The sequence below is a fragment of the Equus przewalskii genome, chromosome 10 (genome assembly GCF_037783145.1).
Source record: "Equus przewalskii isolate Varuska chromosome 10, EquPr2, whole genome shotgun sequence".
NCBI classification, from domain to species: Eukaryota; Metazoa; Chordata; class Mammalia; order Perissodactyla; family Equidae; genus Equus; species Equus przewalskii.
This window is the reverse complement of record NC_091840.1, coordinates 34,261,162-34,281,334: the sequence shown is the minus strand read 5'-3', so window position 1 is coordinate 34,281,334 and position 20,173 is coordinate 34,261,162. Positions and strand designations below refer to the sequence as shown.

General features: G+C 34.8%; 1 protein-coding gene across 2 annotated transcripts in view; it reads right to left on the bottom strand.

Moving 5' to 3' along the window:
• BRIP1 (BRCA1 interacting DNA helicase 1) overlaps window positions 1-20,173 on the bottom strand; it is a 186,419-nt gene that overhangs the window by 156,368 nt on the left and 9,878 nt on the right. For both annotated transcript variants that reach the window (XM_008541212.2, XM_070562357.1), the window contains exons 5-6: window positions 18,681-18,808; window positions 17,010-17,129 (exon numbers count right to left, since the gene is read on the bottom strand). In XM_008541212.2, the coding sequence (XP_008539434.2) occupies window positions 17,010-17,129; window positions 18,681-18,808 (248 nt within the window). The remainder of the gene's footprint in view (window positions 1-17,009; window positions 17,130-18,680; window positions 18,809-20,173) is intronic.

Below are 20,173 nucleotides of genomic sequence, written 5' to 3'. Positions count from 1 at the left end.
TACCAAAAATTTAAGGAAGAAGTAATACTAATACTTCCCAATTCATTTTATAAGGCCAGCATTACCCTGATATCAAAACCAAAGATATTACAAAAAGGTAAACTAAAGACCAATATCCTTATTAGCAAAGACCGCAAAAAAGCCTTAACAAAATTTAGCAAATAAAATCCAGCAATATATAAAAAGGTTCCTAAACCATGACCAAGTGGGTTTTATCAGAGGAATGTAAGATTAGGTCACCATCCAAAAACCAACTAATGTAATTCACCATTTCAATAGGATGTAGGAGAAAAACCATATGATCTACAATGGCTGCAATAAAATTTAAAATACAAAATTCAACATCCATTCATTATAAAAACTTTTAGCAACCTAGGAATAGTAGGAAACTTCTTTAACCTGATAAACAGCATATGCAAAACATCTACAGCAAATGTCATACTTAACGGTGAAAGAATGAATGTTTCCCCCCAAGATTTGAACAAGGCAAGGATATCCATACTAACCACTCCAATTCAATCTTGTACTACATATCCTAGCCACTGCAATCCAGCAAGAAAATATACTGAAAGCCAAACACTGCAAAAGAAGTAAAACAATGGTTACTAGAAAACGTAAACATACAACTCCATGTACTTAGAAAGTCCTACAAAATCTCCAAAAAATATAAAGTAGAACCAAACAGTGATTCAGAAAGGTTGCAGGTTACATGGTCAATAAACAAAAATGAACTCTATTTCTATAATAGCAACACATAACTGGAAAAGGAAATTATAAGTGGAATCATACAATATTTGTCCTTTGTTGACTGGCTTATTTCTCTTAACATAATCTCTTCAAGGTTCATATATGTTGCAGCATGTGTCCGAATTTCCTTCCTTTTTAAGGCTGAATATTCCATTATATGTATATACCACAAGTGTTTATCCATTCATCTGTCAATGGACACTTAGGTTGTTTCTATCTTTTGGCTAATATAAATAATGCTGCTATGAACATTGATGTACAAGTATGAGTTGCAGCACCTGCTTTCAATTCTTTTGGATATATACCTAGAAATGCAATTGCTGGATCATATGGTAATTCTTTTTTTAACCTTTTGAAGAACTGGGAACAAGTCTTTCAGTTAAAAATATGAAAAGGAAGAAACCTAGAATGAACCCTCTGGTGTTGAATTGGAATTGGATGTATTGGTATGAATACATAATTATCAACACATAGATAGAGAAAAATATAAATACAAGCATATATATCTGTGAGTGTGTATTTGTGTATGTATATGTGTATATATATATATATGTATGTATAAGTATGTATTGCCTAGCTCTGTCTGCAGAAAGGGCCTGGAACAGCAAGCCCAATAGCAATAAGCAACGTTGACACCGGAACTTGGCTTCTAAATTTTCCACTAAAGAAACCAGGGCTCCTTGGAAAAATGGCTGATCTAAGATTGGGGCAGGGAAAAGACAAGATTAGCCTGGAACATTCTGTTGTGACAGGAAGTAAGGAAGTGCTCCAAGAATGATGGATACATGTTAGAAAGACACAAGCAACTTAATCAAGCTCACACTTGAGCATCTAAACAAATCATATAATAATGGATTATCAACTACTGAATAAAATGGGAAATCATAAGTCCATAAAGATATAAACAAAATGAATAAACTGAATGTTTGATGAGGTCATACTATTTATAAAGTTTCAGAGTTCCTCACTACAAAGTCCTCTTTATGTATAAAGAGAAAAAGATAACTTTACAATGATGTCTAGCAGACATCATTATCAATCAAGTTGTCAAAGTAATCATCAGTAATGAGACAAAAGGAAACTATCTGCCACCTCATAGGATGCAATAAGTAGAATGCAGCATTACTTCTATGACATTCCTGCCAAAGATATATAACCTTAATCTAATTATGACAAAATTTGAGAGACATTCTAGGAAGGCTGTAATCTTAGGAAGTGTCAAGGTCATAAAAGTCAAGGAAAGAGTGAGGAACTATTCCAGCCTGAAGAAGATAACAAAACGACAACTAAATGCAATGCATGATTCTGAACTGGATCTATCTGCTATAAATGCTTTACTGAGACAACTGGCAAAATTTGAATGGGTTCTGAGTATTAGATGATAATGAATCAATCTTAATTTCCTGATTTTTACGGTTATATTGTGGTTATATTGAAGAATGTCTTTCCTTGTAGGAAAAAGACACTAAAGTATTCCAGAGTAATAGAGCATCAGGTCAACAACTTACCCTCAAATGGTTCAGGGGAAAAAAAGATACATTTGTATTGTACTCCCAATTTTTGTATAATTTTGTGACTATGTCAAAATCTTGAAAAGCTAAAATAAACAAACAAATTAATTAATCTACTGGCCAGACAACTGGTCAGTTAACAAAGTAGTTTTCTAAGGTAAAGTTATCTTCCCATACCCATAGCCCATGAGTGAAGAGCCTCTATATGGCAATTGTAGATTCTACTATCACTAAATACATACACTATGCTATACATATTTCATTAAGTATGTCTACATATCAAGAAAAATAACTATTAACACTTTCTGAAACATTCACCAAGTTCACTGAACATGACAAAAGAGATTTGAAATTTTTAAGAATTATCCTTTCTATTTCCACTATAGAGGTCACTATTATGTTTTCTATAAGCTCTCAAAAAATCATAATTATTGGAGCTGAAGGAAACTCACTCAAGCAATTACGTATCCATTCTATTACCCCATTCTTAGGTAAATTTTCAAAGAAAGCAAGAGATACACGTTATTCCCACTAACTTCTGGCCTCACTTATGAAGATTAAAATAGCATAGGACAAGGGTTGGTGAACTTTCCTTAAAGGGCCAAAGAGTAAATATTTTAGGTTTTGTGAGCCATATATTTGTCACAACTACTTAACTCTATCATTGTAGCACAAAAGCAGCCACAGACAATATGTAAATGAATGAAAACTGTGTTCCCCAAAATTTATAGAAACAGGCAGCGGGCCATATTCAGCCCATGGATTGTAGTTTGCCAACTCCCAGCACAAAAAAAAAGGTTAGATTAAAAAAGTATGCATCAGGGGCCGGCCCTGTGGCCAAATAGTTAAGTTCGCACGCTCTGCTTTGGCGGCCCAGGGTTTTGCCAGTTCGGATCCTGGGCATAGACATGGCACTGCTGATCAAGCCATGCTGAGGAGGCATCCCACATGTCACAACTAGAAGGACCCACAATTAAGAATACATAGCTGTGTACCGCCTGGTTTTGGGGAGAAAAAGGAAAAATAAAATCTTTAAAGAAAAAAAAGTATGCATCAAAATAGACCAGTTAAGATTTGGAATTTGTTTTTTTTTAAAGATTGGCACCTGAGCTAACAACTGTTGCCAATCTTTCTTTTTTTTTTAATTGCTTTTTCTCCCCAAATTCCCCCAGCACATAGTTGTATATTTTAGTTGTGGGTCCTTCTAGTTGTGGCATGTGGGACACCACCTCAACATGGCCTGATGAGCGGTGCCATGTCCACGCCCAGGATCTGAACCAGCAAAACCCTGGGCCGCCGAAGTGGAGCACGTGAACTTAACCACTTGGCTATGGGGCCGGCCCCAAGATTTGGATTTTTAAAGGCCTTTTCTTTGACCATGATATACTAGGTGAAAAGAAAAAGCTGTATATGCTATAATCCAAATTTTGTAAAAAAAAAAAAAAAGTATATGTGTAACACATATTATAACCATAAAGGTCATAAATTCTTCCAATCTCTATATGTAAGCCCCTTTGCAAGATCACCTTGTAGCTCTTCTCACCAACAGGTGAACTCCACCCCTTGAATGTGGGTTGGTCATGTGACTTGCTTTCTTGACTGGGACATCAGCAAATGTGACACAGAGGTTCAAAGGTATTTGTACACTGGGGTTTGCTCTCTTGTTGCTCCTGGAACCCTGGGACCACCATATACATAAGCCAGGATTAGCCTGCTACATGATGAGAGATACCATTCCCTGGTTCCAGCCAACTACCAACCAACCCCTGAAGCAGAGCTGCCCTGCTGACTTGCAGCTGACCTGCAGCTGACCATAGATGCATGAGTGGCCCAGCTGAGATCAGCAGAAGAAATGCCCAGCTGAGCCCAGCCTAAATTGCTGACCCCCAGAATTGTAAGCTAAGTAAGTAGTTGGTTTGTTACATAGCAATGAGTAACTAATTGTGTGTGTGTGTGTGTGTGTGTGTGTGTATAAGAACAGATAGCAAGCAAAAATATCAGGGGTTGATACTGAGGGGATAGTTGAATTAAAGATTAATGTTAATAACTTAAGTATACATTTTGGTGGTTTCCAAATTCTCACTAGGAAACAAATAAAGCTTTCATATTTAAAAGAAAACATCGACATCATTGAAAAGTCTATAATACAATTCAACATCAAAAAAGTATTTTTCATTATTTTCACTAAATATAGAGAGTCTCAAAATATGGACATTCTTAACCTGATGCATTTGAATGAGCTGACAGATTTTAAGTTCTATCAGAGTTTGGGGATAAATAGTGACAGTTACACAGAAAACTAAGCAAATGACAAAACAAGACAAATATTAGCAGTAGAAAAAATAAAACCTGGTTTAGGGAAAGAACTGTAATCATAGTATAACATTTGGCTCAGTTTTTAATGATATTTACATAATTACAATAATGTAAACAAACCATTGGGAGGCGTAAGAGGGAGAAGTAATGAGAAAATTAGAAAGGATAGTAGGAAGGGAACAGAAGGTATCTAAAACTAAAACTTCAAGAGAAAAACAGTAACGCATGTCATTTTTAAAAAATAAATATCAGAATAAACAGGTAAAATGATTAAAAATTATTGACCTCAGACAGTGGAAATCAGTGGAGAATAGAACTAGGGCAGGGGTCTACTGCTTTTTGACTCTGACTATACACATATATACTTCGGAAAAAATAAAAATTCAAAGAGAAAAAAAGTCCAGAACCAATCCAAGTATATACACCAATTTAGTATATGATAATAGCAAAAGTTTAAATCAGGAAAAATTATTCTTTTAATTGACAGAGACAACTCACCATCTATTGGGAAAAACATACAATTAGAGCCTGGCCTCATACACATATTAAAATAAGTGTTATGAATAAGAAGGTTAAATGTAAAAAAAATGAAAAAACTGTAAGAGAACTATGCAAAATACCTGTTGTAAACTTATTCAAAAAGATCCAAAAAGCTTCTCATTAAAGTGTTCAGCTTGTTTACTTCTGGGAAGTAGAAAGGGGGATGGGAGTAATTTAAGAGAATATTTTAATTTGAACTCTATACTGGTTTATATTGTTAAAGGTTTTTCAAACAATGAATATTACTCATAACCTTTTTAAAAATTTGAGTTTAAAATTTTCTTTGACTCCTGACTGGATAAAATACATGAAATGTTTATGATAATTTAATCTTTCCCCAACTGCCCATTGTTTAAAAGAAGATACTTTAATGCCAGACATATTGAATAATAAAATCTATTTCCTCTTGCACAGTAACTTTTGTTTTTTCCTCACCAGCCAATAAGAAAAGAAAATTCCCAGCCATTCCTTTTCTCTCCTTTTCCCCCATCTATAATCTATGAATCTATATTCACTCAATTTTAGAACTAGGCTCAAATCATGGTTTCACCATATATCTGCAGTATGACCATAAGCAAACAATCTAATATCTTTGGGTTTCAACTTTCTTACCTGTAAAATGAGACTAATATCTGCTCTATTTTCACCACAGTGCTGATATAAGGATTAAATGAAAGAACATATAAATTACGTGGCACAAGCATTATCCTAAAAAGCTATCATCATATCACTATCATTAACTCTTTAAGAAATATAAGTTGTTGTTTTCGAGTCTGGCATACAATAGGTTTCAAAAATTTTGCTGCCTTGAATACATTATACTTAACTAGCTGGTAATATTATTTAACAACTTGTTCCTAGAGTAGCTACAGAAATCAAGTTATTTCTCATCTTTTGTTTATATTAAGCACCAATCTACCCCTTAGTCCCTGAAATCACTGTTTGATCTTTATTTTTGTACATAAAAAAATACAGCCAAAATGTACCGCAGAAGAACAAAAAAAGAAAACATTTTAAAACCTGCTTTAAGTCTCCTATATTTCACAGTACTGCCATACCTCCTTAAGTATATGGATTTGAGTAAAAGTTATAAGCCACAAGAAATAGTGGTAAATCATGCACTTCTTTAACTTTGGCCATTTTTTCATTCATTTATTCAACAAATATGTGAGTACCTAATAGGTGCAGGCCCTGTGCCAGATGCTGGTTATAAAAAAGTGAACAGGAAACACATCATACTTGTCATTATGGACAGCCTGGCAAGGAGGCAAACAAAACAGTTAAACCTACAAATAAATACATAATTATAAACTTTGGTAAGCATTGTAAAGAAAAGAATAGAGTGTTGACAGAGAGATTAAAAGAAGAACTAATCTTGAATTATCTATATGGTAATGCATATAATACGGCCTGTAACAGTATAAAAATGAACTATCTTTCATCCAAAGGTCATCTGGAAGAGTTTATTCAGAGGCAGAATAGTGAGGTGATTGAGATTCTGGAGCCAGACTGCCTGGGTTTTAAACCAGCCTCTACTCATCAGCTTTGTGACATCAACAAGCTACTTAAATTCTCTGTGCCTCAATTTTCTAATCTGTCACTGGGGAAAATATTAAAACTTTCCTCATACGGTTATTACAAGGATTGAATTAAATTTCTTTTGTTTTGTTCTGAAAATTCTCAAATCCACAGAAAAGTTAAAACATCTTGCAATAAGCATTAACTCCCATGAACCTGTATTTACCAGGTGAATTAATATTTCTAGAGTGCTTAGAACAGTTTTTGGCACACAGTAAGCATTATATTACTATATAAGCAGTTGTGTTAAATAAAAGTAAGTTAAAACTGTGAGAAAATGACTTATAGGGGCTGGCCCCGTGGCCGAGTGGTTAAGTTCGCGCGCTCCGCTGCAGGCGGCCCAGTGTTTCGTCGGTTCGAATCCTGGGCGCGGACATGGCACTGCTCGTCAGACCACGCTGAGGCAGCGTCCCACATGCCACAACTAGAGGAACCCACAACGAAGAATACACAACTATGTACCGGGGAGCTTTGGGGAGAAAAAGGAAAAAATAAAATCTTTAAAAAAAAAAAAAAGAAAAAAAAAAAGAAAATGACTTATAAAATAATTTTCAGAGAAAATTGGTCATTTTCTCCTGAGATCCTAAACAAGATCTTAAATATCGAAGGGAGGAAGGGTGGGAGGGGGTGAGAGGGAGAGAGAAAGAGACAGAGACAGAGACAGAAAAGAAAGAAAAGGCAAGGGTGTAAGAGGAAAAAAAAGCAGAAAAACAGCCCAAGCTTTTGCCCAACATCCACACTTTATCTGAAGGTCAACAGCGCACTCTGCTGGACTCACATCTCTTCTACACACTAGGCAAAAGTAAGGATTAAAATACTACTGCTACACTAAATCAAAGAATATAATTATTTTTATAAAGTGTATAGACAACGTTAGAATTTATTTAATGAACAAATAAAAGCAGGTATAAGCATAAGAATGTGTCTGTGAGATTCAACACTATCCCAATCAGAATCCCAATGATATTCTTTACAGAAATTGAACAAAGAATCCTAAAATTCATATGGGGCAACAAAAGACCCTGAATTGCTAAAGCAATCCTGAGAAAGAAGAACAAAGCCGGAGGCATCATAATCCCTGACTTCAAAGCATACTACAAAGCTACAGTAATCAAAACAGCATGGCACTGCTACAAAAACAGGTGCACAGATCAATGGAACAGAATTGAAAGCCCAGAAATAAAACCACACATCTATGGACAGCTAATCTTCGACAAAGGAGCTGAGGCCCTACAATGGAGAAAAGAAAGTCTCTTCAACAAATGGTGCTGGGAAAACTGGAAAGCCACATGTAAAAGAATGAAAATTGACCATTCTTTTTCACCATTCACAAAAATAAACTCAAAATGGATCAAAGACCTAAAGATTAGACCTGAAACAATAAGTCTTCTGGAAGAGAATATAGGCAGTACACTCTTTGACATCAGTTTCACAAGAATCTTTTCGGACACCATAACTCCTCAGACAGGGAAACAATAGAAAGAATAAACAAATGTGACTTCATCAGACTAAAGAGCTTCTTCAAGACAAGGGAAAACAGGATTGAAACAAAAAAACAACCCACTAGTTGGGAAAAAATATTTACAAGTTATTTATCCGACAAAGGGTTAATCTCCATAATATATAAAGAACTCACACAGCTCAACAACAAAAATCAAACAACCTGATCACAAAATGGGCAGGGGACATGAAGAGACATTTCTCCAAAGAAGATATACGGATGGCCAATAGACACATGAAAAGATGTTCACCATCACTAATCATCAGGGAAATGCAAATCAAAACTACACTAAGATATCACCTTACACCTGTTAGAATGGCAAAAATATCCAAAACAAAAAGTGACAAATGTTGGAGAGGTTGTGGAGAAAAAGGAACCCTCATACACTGTTGGTGGGAATGCAAACTGGTGCAGCCACTATGGAAAACAGTATGGAGATTTCTCAAAAAATTAAAAATAGAAATACCTTATGACCCAGCCATCCCACTACTGGGTATCTATCCAAAGAACTTGAAATCAGCAATTCCAAAAGTCCCATGCACCCCTATGCTCATCGCAGCATTATTTACAACAGCCAAGACGTGGAAGCAACCTAAGTGCCCATCAACTGATGATTGGATAAAGAAGATATGGTATATATATACAACGGAATACTACTCAGCCATAAAAAAAGGATAAAATCGTCCCATTCACAACAACATGGATGGACCTTGAGGGTTTTATGTTAAGTGAAATAAGCCAGATAGAGAAAGACAATCTCTGTATGACTCCACTCATAGGTGGAAGTTAAACATAGAGACAAAGAGAACTGACTGATGGTTACCAGGGGAAAGGGGAGATGGGGGGAGGGCACAAAGGGTGAAGTGGTACACCTACAACATGACTAACAATAACATACAACTGAAATTTCACAAGGTTGTAAACTATCATAATCTCAATAAAAAGTTTAAAAGAAAAAAAAAGGATGTGTCTGTGAGACTACCTCACCCGTGATGAGGTTTTACTAAAAGAATGAAGAGAATATAAATAAATTCTAGAGAAAATGCTTATGAATAGTGGAACAAAGTAATATCAGAACAGTAACATTCTATTCTAAAAAACAATTTTTTTAAAAAAGCTGGACATATTTAATGTATCCAACTTGATGAGTGTATACAATTTGATGGGAATAGTTTCTTTTCTTTCTTCTTCTTCTTCTCCCTAAAGCCGCCCAGTACATAGCTGTATATTCTAGTTGTTCTATGTGGGATGGCACCTCAGCATGGCTTGATAAGCAGTGCCATGTCTGCACCAAGGATTCAAACTGGTGAAACCATAGGCCACAGAAGTGGTGCACATGAACTTAACCACTCAGCTATGGGGCCGGCCCCTAAAACATAATGTTTTTCTTAACTATATTTTGACCACATGGAGAATGACGCCTCACTAATCTCTGACATATGAATTATTAGTATAAAACAATTAATCTAAAATGTAAGGAAAGGAAATAGGCAGGGGACACTGGAAGGAAGTAATTAATATAAGAGAGGAGGTATTGATACCATTTTCTGACTTGAGCAGACAGTGAGGAGACTGGAGATGATAGGAAGGCAAAAACACAACTATTAAATCCATAGGTTGGAAACTAAATTATTTTGATAAAAACTTAAGAAAATTTGAAAGAAAAACCTAAAAAGTTTAATGTCAAATTTAGAGGAAAACAGAAATCATTACACTAACTTATATTTTAACCTATGGAGGAAAGTTTTTCAAAAAATCAAACAACTACAGATTTTAAACATATGAAGACTATAAACATTTACATCTTTGTAGAGATAAAAGAACTAAACCATTAATTTATGAATCCAAATAACTGTTCTTCCAAAAAGTAAACACTGTCCTCCTTAATATCATCTTATAAGAACCAAAATAGGAAAAGCATCCTTAGAATTTAGAGGCGTTAGAGCTAAATGGGATATAAGGTATATTAAATCTAGTTCACCCTTTTTCCTCCCATTTGAAGGAACGGGTCCAAAAAAAATGTTACTGACCCCAAGTCTCTCATTTATATTAATCAAGATCTTCAGATGATCTAGATTAAAATATGATACCTAAAAAGTGAGGCATATGATCTGTCAACACAAGAAAAGTTCTAAACTATGGATTGCATTTTAAAACTTACTTTATTTATAAGTCTTGGTGATAAACTAATTTCAGAAGCTGCTATACAATCAATATTAAATCTTATGAAACAATATATTTTTCTTCTACTTCTGTATGAAATCACCTATTCTAGAATATACAAAAAATATTTTTGTGATTTATAATAAGCCACTCTGCAAAGATTAAGAACTGTTATACAACAGGGAAAGAACAGTCTCTTCAATAAATGGTGGGAAAACTGGACTTGCAAAAGAGTGAAACTGGACCACTGTCTTACACCACACAGAAAAATTAACTCAAAATGGATTAAACACTTGAACATAAGACCTGAAATCATAAAACTCCTGGAAGAAACACAGGTGGATAAGCTCCTTAACATAGGTCTTAGGGATGATTTTGTGACTCTGACACCAAAAGCAAAAGCAACGAAAGCAAAAATAAACAAGTGAGACTACATCAAACCAAAAAGCTTTTGCACAGTAAATGAAATTATCAACAAAATGAAAAGCATCCTACTGAATGGGAGAAAATATGTGCAAATTATATATGTGATAAGAGGCTAATATCCAAAATATATAAAGAACTCATACGACTCAATAGCAAAAGAACAAACAATCCAATTAAAACTTGGGCAGATCTGAATAAACATTTTTCCAAAGAAGACATACAGATGGCCAACAGGTACATGAAAAGAGGCTCATCATCACTAATCATCAGGGAAATGCAAATCAAAACCACAATGAGATATCACCTCACACCTGTTAGAATGGCTATTATCAAAAACACAAGAAATAAGTGTTGGCAAGGATGTGGAGAAAAGGGAACCCTTGTGCTTGTTGATGGAAATGTAAATTGGTACTGTCACTATGGACAACAGTATGGAGATTCCTCAAAAAATTAAAAATAGAACTACCACATGGTCCAGCAATTCTACTTTCTGGGTATTTATCTGAAGAAAACAAAAATACTAACTCAAAAAGATACACGCATTCCCATGTTCATTGCATTACATTATTCATTACATTATAACATTATACATACATTATACATTACATTACATCCCCATGTTCATTACATTATTACAGTTCATTACATTATTACATTACATTATTACAGTGAAATTATTTATAATAGCCAAGATATAAAAGCAACCTAAATGTCCATTAATGGATGAATGCATAAAGAAAACGCAGTGTGGGGGCCAGTGCTGTGGTCGAGTGGTTAGGTTCACATGCTCCACTTCAACAGTCCAGGGTTTCACTGGTTTGGATCCTGGGCGCGGACCTAGCACCGCTCATCAAGCCATGCTGAGGCGGCATCCCACACAGCAGAACTAGCAGGATTAGTTCACTAGAATATACAACTATGTATTGGGGGGCTTTGGGGAGAAGAGAAAAAAAAGAAGAAGATTGGCAACAGATGTCAGCTCAGGGCGAATCGTTAAAGTAAAAAACAAAAAAAAAGTGGTGTGTATATACGTGTACGATGGCATATTGTGCAGCCATGAAAAAAGAATGAATTCTTGCCATTTATGACAAATGGATGCACCTCTAGGGCATTATGCTAAGTGAAATAAATTATATGGAGAAGGACAAATACCATATGATCTCACTTATACGTGAAATCTAAAACAAAAAAAACAAGCTCATAGATACAGAGAACAGATGGGTGGTTGTCAGAGCTAAGGGGTGAGGTATAGCAGAAATGAGTGAAGGGGGTCAAAAGGTACAAACTTCCAGTTATAAAATAAGTAATGAGGATGGAATGTACAGCATGGTGACTATAGTTAATAATACTGTACTGCATAGGTGAAAGTTGCTAAGAGAATAAATCTTAAAAGTTCTCATCACAAGAAAAATAAAATATTTGTAACTTTATATGGCGACAGATGTTAACTAGACTTATTGTGGTGATCATTTCACAATATATACAAATATCAAATCATTATGTTGTACATCTGAAACTAATATAATGTTATATGACAATTATACCTCAATTAAAACAAAAAGAGAGGGGCCAGACCTGTGGTCAAGTGGTTAAGTTCGCGCACTCAGCTTTGTCGGCCCAAGGTATTTGTGAGTTTTTTCCTAACCATTCAGAAAGTACCTAAAATTACTTTATATATTCATGCTTTTCACTACAGACTACCAAAAAAGAGCGAGTATTAGAGTTCAAACATATGGTCTTTCTGTCATTGCAAAAAAGTACCTTGGTCTCTGATAAGTTTTGCATGTTTAATTAGTATGGTATATATCATTAATATCTTCTTACAAACAAAAGTTCTTGGCCACACTAGTGAAATTTTACCATTTGAGTTACTAGATTTAACTGAGAGATTTAGCTCGTTCAATAAGTCTTCAAACTTACAAGAAATTGGCAGAAACCCCTACCTTTAATATTATGAGCAATAAATCACCCACCTAGAAAAAATTATTCCATTTCTAAAGCAATGTAGAGTTATACCACCTAAAGCTAAGGTAGAAAACTTGCAATTTCCAGTTTAAAAATAAAACTTATATAAAGATATGAATATACAGATATAGATACAATTATATTTTACCAATGAGAAGAAGATAATAAATGATCTACATAGTCAATCAATCAAAGCACTTGGCTTAAAATTAAGGTACTCAGCCAGGAGCATAGAAGTTCTGCTTATGGTCAAGTGGTCTAGACTCTAAACAGATGCAGCCAAAAACATCCTTAACAGATATTAAAAGAATTTGTTACTTAATTAAAAACCTAACTCCTCAAAATTAATACTATTAATGAATATTATATAATACCTTTTAGCAACATTTAAAGATAACTACATATACATAATATTATTAATCAATGCTATATCTTATCAGCAGCATACAAATATGTAACTATTTGCTGCTGCTACTACTATTGCTGCTGCTGCTACTTCTACTACCACTTACCACTTCATAAGCTCCAAGATATGTCAGGCGTACTCTAAGCACTGTTTAAGCATTAACTTGTTTAATCCTCATAACACAGCCCTGTGAGATAGGTACTATTACCATCCCCATTTAACAAACGAGGAAAGTGAATAGCAATAGTTTAAAACTTAATCAAGATGACACAGGTAGTAAAGAGCAGAGCTGTTATTAAAACCCAGGCAGTATGATTTGAGTTCATTCTCTTATCCACTAAAAACAAAACAAAATCCACTCCTGTATCTTATTTTAATGATTATCAATCACAGCTTATTCTATACTTGATTTCTTGATCCTTGAGCCTTCTACATAATATTCCTTTCCTTATCTTGGTGTTAGAATCCTGCTTGGATGGCTGCAGCATTTCTGAGAGGCTTTTTAGAGAGAATGTATAATAAAGCAATTACAGCATTTGCCAGAGCATCAGATTGCTTAAGTAGGATGGAGCTCCCCTACTGGCCAGCTTTGTGAGTTTAGGCAAATTACTTACTTCTCAGAGTGTCCTTACCTGTAAAATGGAAATAACAATAATACCCGACTCACAGTCATTGTAAGAATTCAACAAGATTCTACCAATAGTTATTTATTGGGCAAATAATATATACCATATGCTATTCTAGGTACCAGAGATACATATGAAGAAGACTGACATTACATTCCAACAGTGCAGATAGACAATAAACAAGTAGACAAATTCAAATAGTAGGGGCTATGAAGAAAATAACACACTGTGAAAGAAAATGAGTGAGAAAAGAATGGCGGAGGCAAATATATAGCATATAGTCTTACTGACAATTTAACATTAAAATCTCCTGAGATGACTTCTCCAATTATAAGGCTTCTGTGAAAATAACTAACAATTTTTTTTTTCCCACTTGTATTTTCAAGAATTTAAAAGGAAGTGTCTTTGAGGGCAGGGATTATGGCATTCACTCACTCAACCTACAACTAAGTTTCTAGCACTAGGTTAGGTGTTTGGAATATAAAGATGAATAAAATAGTCACAGCCTTCAAGGAGTTCTCAGTCTACCGGAGAACCTGGTGTTGTCCTTAATAAAACTTAGAGCCTTGTGGACAAGATAATAAGAGTAAGGTAAGTGTTAAAAACTGAGAAGTACAAGGAACATTCCAGATGGGAATCTAACTCAAAATTGGGGATGTCAAAGAAGGCTGCGTGAAGGATTAGCAGAAGTTGGTCAAAAGGAAGAGTGGGGAGGAAGGGAAAGGGCAAAAAGAATGCAAAAAGCTTATAAAGGTCTAATGACTGTACAGGTAAACAGGAGAGTTATAAGCCATCTAAAGATTTTTGCAATTTGTCCCCAGAGTCAACGAGTTTTTTCACCTCCTACCAGAAAAACTAAAAATACAGATAGTATATATGAAACAATAGTTTGTTTTGTTTTGTTTTGAAAGATTTTGTTTTTCCTTTTTATCCCCAAAGCCCCCCAGTACATAGCTGTGTATTTTTAGTTGTGGGTCCTTCTAGTTGTGGCATGTGGGATGCCTCCTCAACATGGCCTGATGAGCGGTGCCAGGTCCGCGCTCAGGATCTGAACCAGTGAAACCCTCGGCTACCACAGCGGAGCACGTGAACTTAACCACTCGGCCACAGGGCCAGCCCCAGAAACAACAGTTTTTAAGATAAAGGACATCAGGGAAGGAAGACTGAACCCTGAGAGATAAGAAACAAATGAGATAGGCCCAATGATCACCTCAGCTTGTCTTTCAAGAGGGTTTCCAGGCTCTGGTGTAGGGAGGGGAAACCCATATAGCCCAGCAAACCCAAGTGAAGAGAAACTGCTGAGTCCAGGGAGACCAAGAAGACTAAAGTGCATAGGGAAGAACACGAGAGTGGAGGGAGCTGCACAAAGAATGAACTCCAGAGATCTGCAAAGGGAGCTCTCAAGTATCTAGTAGAGTACTGATCAGCACATGGCAGTGAGAAAACAATCCAAGATAGTAGAAAGAAGCACCTGAAATGATGAGGCACTCCCACAGGGCCTGTAATAGTGCCTGTTCCCACCAGCCAGGATGGAAATCTCACAATTAATGGAGCATCAGACAGAGCTACCCTCTATTGAGGTAGCCAAAAACTATACTCTGCTCAGGTCCCACCTAACAAATCCTAAAAGCAAGACCCAAAAGGATCAAGCTGATTCCAAGTAACTTAACTGCATCCCAGAACAAAACGCAAGAGTATTTATAGAGATATAACAACACTCATCACACCCAACAAGGTAAAATTCACAGTATCTGGAACTTGATGAAAAATTACCAGGCATGATTCCATTTACATAAAACTACGGAAATGAAAATTAATCTATAGTTACTGAAAAAAAAAATTTGTGGTTGCCTGGGGATAGGAGGATGAGGCAAAAAAAGGTCCATTGGTCTATCTTGCACTTAGGATGGATCTTTTTTCAAGATATCATTCTGTAATATCATGCACAGGTCATTTAGAAACTGTCTCATTCACTGATTTTAAAGATCTTACAAATGTTAACATATTTCATTACATAATATCAAAAAGTCACTTTCTATAACATCACCACCAATATCATCAGAAAAGTCTCTAAGTATCAGAAAACTGCCAAGCTCACAATGGTATACACAGTTTTTCAAAATGCTGAATTTCACTTGAAACCTCAAATTTTTTTTTTTTTTTTTTTTTTTTTTGTGAGGAAGATTGGCCCTGAGCTAATATCTGTTGCCAATCTTCCTCTTTTTGCTTGAGGAAGATTGTTGCTGAGCTAACGTCTATGCTAATCTTCCTCTATTTTTTGTGGGATGCCACCACAGCGTGGCTTGAACAGCAGTGCTAGATCCACACCCAGGATATGGGCCCACAAACCCCAGGCCGCTGAAGCAGAGCATGCAAACTTAACCACTATGCCTCCAGGCTGGCCCCCTTGAAACCTCAAATTTTGTCAGGCTCACACTTTGTTTATTTTCAAGAATTACCATAGTTAGTCTATGAATCATTCTTTCAAGTAAAAATGATGTTCCATAAAAAAAAGTGGCTAGTTCAGCTCACAATCCAAACTATCCTACAAGTGCTTTTCCTCAAGACAGCCACCCTACTCCTGCATGCAAAAGTGTTTTATGAGTACTACTCATTTCTCCACACAGGTTAAAAATCTCCAGGGCTGAAATTTAATGAAATTAGTAATTTTTACGGTTTCATCAAGGACATCCTTAAGTGAAACTGGTCTTTTTAAACTGTGCATTAATGATGGTGAAGAAAATTACTATTAATGCAGGCTGGTGCCACTATCCTGATTGTATTAAGGCATCAACAGTTTTACCCATCATTGCTTTTGCACCATCAGTGCAAATGTCCAGACAGTAAAAAAAGGCAAATAGCATCTTAATGTTACTATGAAAATACTTCTGACCTCACAGACCACCTGAAAAAAAATCTCAGGAATCTCTAGAGCTCCCTGGACCACTCCTTGAGACCTGCTGCCCTACGGACACTGAAAGAACTTAAAGGAAGTAGAGTTCATAAACATCAGAACGTAGAAGAGAAAAAAAACTTTCAGATTTCTTTCTAGTCCAATTCTCTCATTTTATAAATGAGGAAACCGGGGCACAAAGAGATGTGACAGCAAGTAAGACTTATGAGTTGTTTTGTATTGTTCTTTACATTATACTATTCCTCTTTTTTCAAAAACGGATTTAGCAAATTCCACATTTTCCTTCTTCAAAGTGAATGACAGCATAAATACATACATTCTGTAGAGAAAAGGAGTTTATCTTTCTTAATGAAGAGCTGAGTTCTGTGGTCTTTCCTGCAGCAACTTTCGCATCCAAGTGGTGCACCTCCTTTTCAAAACAATGACGTTTTCTAATCTGTAAACACATAACCAAAATGAAGTTTAATGTAAACTAAAAGTTTGAGCAGGCTTGTTGCTCTCAAAAGTCAAAATAGCTATAATGTGTGGTTTCAGCATTAAAAAAAAGACTATTTCTGACTGGCAATAATCAAATAATTTTTTAAAATACAAATAGATACCTTTTACAAGACTTAGAATACAGTAATACCTCTCAAATCCTAACTAAAATAGCTTTAATTAGTGATATGTCAAAACTATTGTATTACAAAATGATCTTCCCATAAAATACTCCCACCATATGGACACCAAGTATAGTATTATAGCAAAATCCAATTACATATCTAATTGGAAAATTAAAGTAAATAAAAATGGAAACTTCATTCTATATTGAAAAAAAAGGAAAAAAATTTTAAATGTAAATATTCATGATTTCCTACATGATAGAATAAATTACTTGATTACTATTATTACTATTACTTACTAGATATTTGCTAATCCAAATTATATTTGACTAAACTTCTTTTATAAATACCACTAAGTTTTCTTTCCAAACTGTCCATGCTTTTTTCTACTTGCCAAAAACCTATTTACTTAAATTATAAAGCAAGGGGGAGCACTTCTATTGATAATCCCATTCCTACCAAAAAAGAAATGGGAGCCAAAGTCAGGGAATAAATGTTATATGTTGAGCCCTATCTCATAACGCCCAACGCTATGTACACATTTTTTTGGGGAAAAAGTCTTTATAGATTCACACTTTATTTGTAATTGGTCCTTTTTGAAAAGTAAACCAGTTCATTCTAGTTCTAAAAGCAAGGTTTAATTATGGAAGTTAATAAAGATTGTAAGTGGACTAAACTCCATAAGAATGCAAATACTTTTTGAGTATAATCAATGAAAAATATATAATCACCTACAAATGACATGCTAATTAATTAATCATTTTTTATTTGTAACTAAGTCTATTAAAGTCCCAGCCTCCTACTTCACTGTCATGAACTCTAGAAGAAAACATTGTATTCATCTATGAAAAGTACATTTCATTTAAAATATCTGGTAATTCATATCTTTCAATAATTTTTAGAAATAAACATATTTTATCATGTATTAATATTAAAAACTCAATAACTAAGAGTAATACTTGTCATTATACTAAAACTATCAATACCAAAAATATCCATGACATAAATATTCATATCAAAGGTATTTTGGCCAAAAGAAAATGCCATTATTGTATAAAAACAACAGAAGACTTAAAAGTACAAAGTAGCTATATTACTAATATACACCTTAAGTAAATATTTCACTGTCAAATTCCTCTTACATAAGAAAGGACCATGCAGTTTCACTTTAACGACATGTTACTGGGAATAATCTACTATAATTACAAACTCCTTTGTAATGAATAACTATATAAAATGAAGTTAGAATAATTTACCATTAGATTTATATCTGTGACGTGACCCAACTAATTTCTACAAGTGCCACGGAAAACTTGGTTGATACTTGACTACTTTGTTGAGCTATAACTAATGAGATTATTTCACTGCCAATAAACTCTGTTTACCTGCTGTGCAGTTTCTAAGGGTCGAATTCTTTTCTTCTCTACTTGAAAATCATCATTTTCATCTCTGCATACGGAAGCCTGTTTCTTGGCAGATAGCTTTGAAGCCAGCGTAGTTTTTTCAGGAGAGTCTTATATAAGAAGTCATAAAAAATTAGCACAAATAACTTACACTTAGGTAATTTTTCTTAAAAAAATTGGAATCAAGATGTAAGGCATTTCTAAAATTTCATAACATACTTTAAAACAAGAAATGCTAAACATACTTAAAAGCGCTTCTTTATCACTCAGTTTACTTTAACAAAGATATAGCAAACATTTTGAGAAATATGCTTTCAACAGTTAAGTCCAATTTTAGGTTTACACTTTTGTAGACAAATCCTAATAACATGGTTTAAAAAAATAACTGTAAGATTCTCTCAAGAAAATATATTTCATTTCTATAAAAATCTGTCTTCACAGTGTCAAAATGTTCCTTTCTTACTAAGCTTCTCAATGCTCTTTAGGCTTGAAAATATAGGAGAATCAAGATCCTACAATCTACCTTTTAATGCCACAATCCTGAAAGCTCAATCTCAAGGTCATTAATGACCTCTTAATCACCAAATAATATTATCCCCATTTTATAAATGTGAACAACAGGTTTGAAAGAAGTCAAGTTCATGCCCAATAATATATAGCTAGTAAGAGGCAGAGCCTGGAGATGGCTGACTCCTGCTGACTCTAAAAATCCATAAGTATAACCTCTAGGCATACAGCCAAACATAATGCTCTGTCTTCTTGGAACATAACAAACATATTTCCTTTTTCCTTAATGTCTGTAATGCTGTCCTTAACTATTCTTATACATTGGTTTCTCCCTTTCTGTAAATGAGAGTGTTTTTAAAAGTACCTTCCTTCCTCTCTGCTCTTAGAGAAGAGCATTCCCTCCACTCCCAGGGCTTGAATTCATTTAGCAAGCATTTATTTTATTGAGTCCATACAATTCCAGACACCATGGAAAAAAAGCATGAAGAAAAATAACAGTCCCTAGGCTTAAAGGATTTACAGACTATTGGGAGAGAAAGCCCTATAAGCAGATCCAATACTATTTTCGAAAAACAAGTTTGAGTCTGTACAAACACAGAAGTGAATCTATGCCATACAGCACTCGTTTTCAAGCTTTTTCTGAGGAGGACTATATTTTTTTTAAAGAAATATTGTTTAAAATTTCCAAAATAGGATAAAAGATCTAGAACTGCCCTGATCCACTGTCCCCTTCCCCCTACAAGCCATGTTTCTTCCTAAGCCTCTTAAAAACACGGTTTGAAAACCACTATATTCTAAAATCTTAATGGTTTTGCCTTTCATACCTAGGTCTTTAAATCTACCTGGAATGGATTTTTGTGTATGGAGTAAAGTAGGGCTCCAATTTCAATTTTTTCCATATGGATATCTAATAGTTCCAGTACCACTTACAGAAAAGTCTCTCCTTTGCCCTCTGCTCTGTAGGAGCA